The sequence below is a fragment of the Etheostoma spectabile genome, chromosome 17 (genome assembly GCF_008692095.1).
Source record: "Etheostoma spectabile isolate EspeVRDwgs_2016 chromosome 17, UIUC_Espe_1.0, whole genome shotgun sequence".
In the NCBI taxonomy this organism is placed as follows: domain Eukaryota; kingdom Metazoa; phylum Chordata; class Actinopteri; order Perciformes; family Percidae; genus Etheostoma; species Etheostoma spectabile.
In genome coordinates this window covers 3,465,988-3,472,084 of record NC_045749.1, presented here as the reverse complement: position 1 = coordinate 3,472,084, position 6,097 = coordinate 3,465,988, and the positions used below count along the sequence as shown (strand labels likewise).

The window sequence follows — 6,097 nt, the reverse complement described above, 5'->3', positions numbered from 1 at the left end:
CCACCATTATTTTTCCAGCCAGTACGGCTGATGTTGTACTGTTGTCCCAGGAGCAAGCTTGATCTTTTCATCTCCTGGTTACAATCACTTAATGAAATCCCAGTAGGAGGAGAGCGGAATTATAAGCCCTGTGTGAAGTGTTGTGAAAGCAAAGTGAAGCTGGTATAGATTTGAGTTCAACACACAAGGTTTATCCGGGGTTTCCGTTGAATAGGATCGTCACCAAGATTGCAACACTAAATATCATGGATGGAAGCTGCCGATTTGACAAGATTTAGCAAAACATATGTCACATCTTTTAATGTAAATTGAAACAACTAGGGCTGCAGCTATCTCTTTTTTTCATTGTCGATTGACCTGTCGATTATTTTCTTAAATCAATTAGTTTGTTCTATAACGTGTCAGAAAATGGTGAAAAATGATCAAAGATATTAAGTTGACTGTCATAGAGTGGAGCTACTCCTCTGAAACCAGCTTGCAGGAGCTCTCGAATCTGATCAGATTCCAAACTGTTTTCATGTGATGCGGCTGCCAAATGACTCAGTGCTAGAGGGACATTTCTTTTTAATGGTTTGTTCCACTGTCATTCAGTCGCAGCGACATCGGACTCTGTGGTGTCGGTGTTTAACGTGTTGATGACAGGTACAATGCTAGTTGGATAGATGTGACCCAGTTCTTTCATTTTCTATTTTTTGTCATGCTCCCTCTCTCTCTGGGTCTCTCTCTCTCTCTCTCTCTCTCTACTCTCGTCTCTCTCTCTCTCTCTCTCTCTCTCTCTCTCTCTCTCTCTCTCTCTCTACTCTCTCTCTCTCTCTCTCTCTCAAATCTCCCAGTCTACGAGCCCGTCTCTTTATTCTTACCTCTTTGTGTAATAATCAGTGTGAGATGATAATATTCGCAATACTGCCTTCCTCCCTATCTCTCTCGCTCACACACCCACACACACACACACAAACACACACCACACACACACACACACACACACACACACACACAGCTCCTAATATTTGTGGACTGCTTTCGTCAGGACTCAGTTGAAAGAGAATAGCTGATTAAAGCTTAGTGAAGGCTACTCCCTTCTCTGATTGAAAGTGTGTTTAGGTGGGAGTCCGTGAGTTTGTGTGTGTGTGGTGTGTGTGTGTGTGTGTGTGTGTGTGTGTGTGTGTGTGTGTGTGGGTGTGTGTGTGTGTGTGTGTGTGTGTGTGTGTGTGTGTGTGTGTGTGTGTGTGTGGCACGTGAATGTGCATGCCTTCTTTATTGTGTTGCATGCCTTTAGGGGGAAAAAGGTGTTGATTTCCCCTCGAGAGGCATCACAACACAATAGACACAAACATAAACACACACACACTCTTCAAATCAGCATCAGGCTATTATTCTGAGAGATAATGGGATCTGTGTAGACAGAATATTGTGTGAGAGCTCCGTGAGTGAGTGAGTGAGTGAGTGAGTGAGTGAGTGTGAGAGAGAGAGAGAGAGAGACACGTGTCTCTAAATTGACATTAAAAATTACAATGTAAAAACATGTAAAATCATGACGTTATTTCAAGGGAAGACTTAGTGACTAAGCTGTCTTTAAATTGCAAATAAATGAAAACTAGTACTGAATAGTTGGTTGAGTTTGTTCATTAGTTGTGCAACTGCCATATTGGCAAATCACAAGGCTCTAATTCATGATTATGTTTTTAGATAGTTCTGGTTGTGTTAACTAGAATATTAAGGTTGCCATTGCTTCAAACCAAATGTATGTAAAAGATCAAGTGGTTTCATTCAATCTTTTGTAATGTTTTGTTCAACTGTTATACTACTGTCATTGACTAAAGTGGAGCTGAAAGTCTGCATGTACACGTGGCTTCATTCAGCTGTGTGTGTGTGTGTGTGTGTGTGTGTTTTTTTACTCTGAGGTCGATGGGCCTGTCTAGTTTTAGTCCTAGTGAGTTGAGCGTAAGATGTTTAAACATGCGTAATACTTCTCCAAGTTTTCTGCCTCTGGCTGGTTTACAGCCAAACACATGCACACACCCGTGCGCACACAGACAAACATGATGCCCCACTTGAGTGGAATTAGTTGCTCTCGTTACTTTAATGGGCCTGTCATGTTTTGCTCATCAGTACATTTAATCACATTTTCTTCCAACTTCTTTGACATACCCTTAAGTTCTTTTGACTGTTCCCATACACTTTTTGCTTAAACATTTCATCTGTATTCCAGTTCTTACTCAGATCCGGTTAAACTTACATATTCCCACCTAAGAGATGCCCCCTACAACCACATAGCTTTCTACGGTTCTACTGATCTGTGGGTTAACTGCCTTGCTCCTGGGCACATACGTTGCAGTTGTTGAGAGAGGAGAGGGTACATTACTCATTATCATTCGCTCATTTACCTGCTCCATCCTGGTGACACCAGTGGGATGAGAGCCCCTAACCCTGGCAGTCTTAATGCCATGCTCTAGCACTGAGCTCCAATGGAATCGCTCATGCAGACGGTTGTGAGAAAAAGCATGAAACAGACTTGTATCGATTGATTCAGACAGAGATTTTCCCACAGCATCAGTAAAAACGAGCTGTGGGTTAAGGCTGGCTGCTCTTTTGAGCAACGTCATTGCTATCCGGACAGGAAATGCAGCTTTCAACGAATGCCATCACACTTTCAAGCACATGCTGTAATTACATACTTGAATGCCAAGCCTTTCACCAAATAAGGACATGCTGCTTTTCTGTGGGTTGAATGTCTGGGAAACCTAAAATTGTCTTCTTTTAATTTCTAGGATAACAATCCAAAGCAGAAGGGGAAAAGAGCTTTTTCAAAGACTGGTGTACATTTCCTTCTTATTTTGCCCCACACATTGATAGCGCGACTATAAATGGTATTATTATTTCGACTGAGAGACTGCGAGGTCGGACGCCACAGGCTACCACAGCTCACTGAAAGATTCAGCTCATAATCCTGACCTGCAGCTACACATACAACTGTGTGTGTGTGTGTGTGTGTGGGGGTTATAAGAGAGTGCTGTGTATTTGACAGAGCACTGTGTATTTGACAGAGCACTGTGTATTGAGTGAATAAGGGACTGTGGTGTGTGTGTGTGTTTGTGTGGTGTGTGTGTGTGTGTGTGTGTGTGTGTGTTGTTTGTGTGTGTGTGTGTGTGTGGTGTGTGTGGGTGTGTGTGTGTACTGTGACGGTGTACGTGTGTGTGTGTGTGTGTGTAAAAAAGAGAGTGAGCAAAAGTAATTGTGTGTGCTGAGCTGGATCACTGAGAGTGTGTGTGTGTCGGTCACAGTGCAGAAAATTAGCTCTCTGGGCTAGGGAAGCATTAAAGTTAATGCACTCACACATACACACAACCATTAAAGTGAGTGTTCATATCAAACACAATAAGAAACCGTGAGGGTCATCAGATAATGAAAGGGAACACCAGTAAAACCTTTCTAACTGCTACATATCTTTCTTTCTTTTTAACACATTCCCTTAACACACAAATATGGAGTCAAATAACAGACTTGTTGAGGTCTCACACCATAGTGCTTTGTCTTTAGAAAATGTGCCATCTCAACTACATTTCTGTGCTGGAAAAATTGAAAACGTGGATGATGGTGATGCACACATGAAGCAGCCTCTTTCAGCTAATAGTGCTTTTGACTAACGCTCTTTTACCAGAAAAGGCTGCAACCAGAAGAAACAAAAACACCCAACAAACTGTGAAATCTTGACTTTCCTTACAGTAGCCCCACCTACAAATGCATCCAAACAACTTTTACTAGTTTTAAATACATCTCTTCTGTTCTCCCAAGCTCATTCCTTTCCTCATTTCTGCCTTTGCTGGCTATAATCAGTATATAATTGAATATATACACATGCACTCACGCACGACAGCAGATAAATAAACAGTCTAGCTGGTGAACACAGCAAACCATTTAGCATCTAAAGAGCCAGATAGTTCCATTAGCAGTTGGTAGAGACCAGAAACATAGCTACAAGAGACTGCATATTGGTCTAATATTAGTTAGATGGACAGAAACATGACTCCAAATGAATGGAAATGTTGCTGGATAAGAAACTGCTGGCTTACATGTTTGTCTTTCAGCAACAGCAGGTTTAAGTTAGTTGGTCTTTTTCTTTCATTCCTTACCTTCTTCAGTTTAATAACAGCCTCTCTGGTCTCAGAGTCGGTTCTCAGTTCAAACATGGCCAGTCCATCTCCGTCCAATAAGCGGTAGTTCACCATTCCGTTGTCTCCAAGGTCAGGGTCTTTGGCCTTAAGACGGCCCACCTCCTCTCCTGGCACTTTATCCTCTGGCACAGACATGGAATACACACCTGGGAGAAAAAAAAAAAGGCCAAATAATTTACTTGGCTTTGGTTGCCTCGTTGGTGATGTTAGTGTCAACTTCTGGTCATAGCTTGCTTTTGTATTCAACACACTTAGAGAATTCCTGGCTGGCTGCCACTGTGTTTACTATCTGAGGCAGGGTCAGTTTTGGAGGGCAGAGAGGCATTAACATGAACCATGCCATCTGTCTCATATGGCCCAAAGGATATGCATATGGCCTGAAGGATATTAATACCCCCTATAGTGTCAGGTGAGTGTGTGTCTGAGGGAGTAGACACCTGGCTTGCAGAATGGGAGCAGTAGGACCATATGTCTACAGTAGTCTCTCTCCTCTTTTATCTCTCTCTCATATCGCTCATTCACTCTTAACCCAAACCCTTTTCTCCCTCCTTCATCTCATCTGTCTTCTGTCATTTTTATAATCAAATCCTCCTCTTGCCTCAGTCCATCATTCTACTTATACTTCCCAAATCTGTCATTTCCTCCTTCCTTTCTCCCCTGCCATCTTCTCCGGAGCTCCCCAATCCCTTCTTCCTCGCTTCCTCCTCCTACTCTGTGATTTAGGATTTGAGCACAGAGTGGACTTCTCACTTTGTAGGTTGTGCACCATTAGCAGTTTTGTCCTGCTTGTCCAGGAGTCCCAATCTTGTGAATCATGAAATTTCTTGGTCACGTGGCTTCTGAGCAAATGGAAGTGGGAGAGGAGGCCGATTCACAGGACTCGATCCATCCAGCCCAAATCTCTCCTGCCACCACATCTCTTTCAATCCCCTCCAAATCCTCCCTATCTTTCCCTTCCTCTCTGTTCCTGCTTTTTAAACTTCTCTCCATACTGCTTGACTCTGTTTTGGTAACATCGTTCCCTCCCTCTGCATCTCTATATGCTTCTCCCCTATCCACGTCATCCATCCAAATCTCTCCATTCATCCTCACCTCTCCTCCCCCTCTCCGCCCTGCTTCTCTCACATGCATTCATTTTCCTCTCCCTCCTCTGCCTGCCTCTTCTGGCTAAAAGCTCATTTCATCCTTGCCCTCCCTTTGCCTCTCTCTTCTCCTGTCGTTCCATTCTTGCCTGTCCTAAGTAGCTTAACTTCAATGGCTCCTGGCAGCTGAGTTAAACATTGTAAGACAGGACACACAGGCAGCCTGGCATACCTGGCTGCCAGCTAAAATGAGAGACAGCTCATACAGGAAATAGTCATGCACATGTAAATCACCCGTACTTTTCTTTTCTTTTTGAAATTACAAACTGTTTTTTTTACATCCGTTACTCTATGAGAAAGCAAGTAGGAGAGTTTAAGAAAGTCATTAGTTGCTTTCATTACCCCTACATAAATGATTACACTATTTGTATTCACACAGATGTCCGATCTTGGAAAATGAAGCTCATAAAACCAGCCAAGTTTACATATAAACACCAATAAAGAGCCTCGTAAATATAACTCATGCAATGACCACAATCGCCTAGATCAGTGATTTTAATCAGATAACCAACAATAATGGCTTTTTACATTGCTTGAAATTTATTACTTCTCTATACTGGAGACATTTATGTGTCAGATTGGCAATATTATAGATGTTAGTATTTCAACCTTGGCAGGCAGACTGGCTTTATGAACTCAAGGAGAGCGTTCCTGCTCCAGATATATCCCACCGTGGTCAGAAAGCACAGACGAGACACTTGGTTTCTCTCACTAGGACTCTAGAGTAGATACTCACTCCGAAGCTAATCACCGTCACTCTCTCACTCACTCTACCACGCGCTC

General features: G+C 42.7%; 1 protein-coding gene across 1 annotated transcript in view; it reads right to left on the bottom strand.

The window, feature by feature from the left end:
• cdh11 (cadherin 11, type 2, OB-cadherin (osteoblast)) overlaps positions 1 to 6,097 on the bottom strand; it is a 93,684-nt gene that overhangs the window by 11,633 nt on the left and 75,954 nt on the right. The window contains exon 8 of the mRNA XM_032540822.1: positions 4,131 to 4,318. Within this exon, the coding sequence (XP_032396713.1) occupies positions 4,131 to 4,318 (188 nt within the window). The remainder of the gene's footprint in view (positions 1 to 4,130; positions 4,319 to 6,097) is intronic.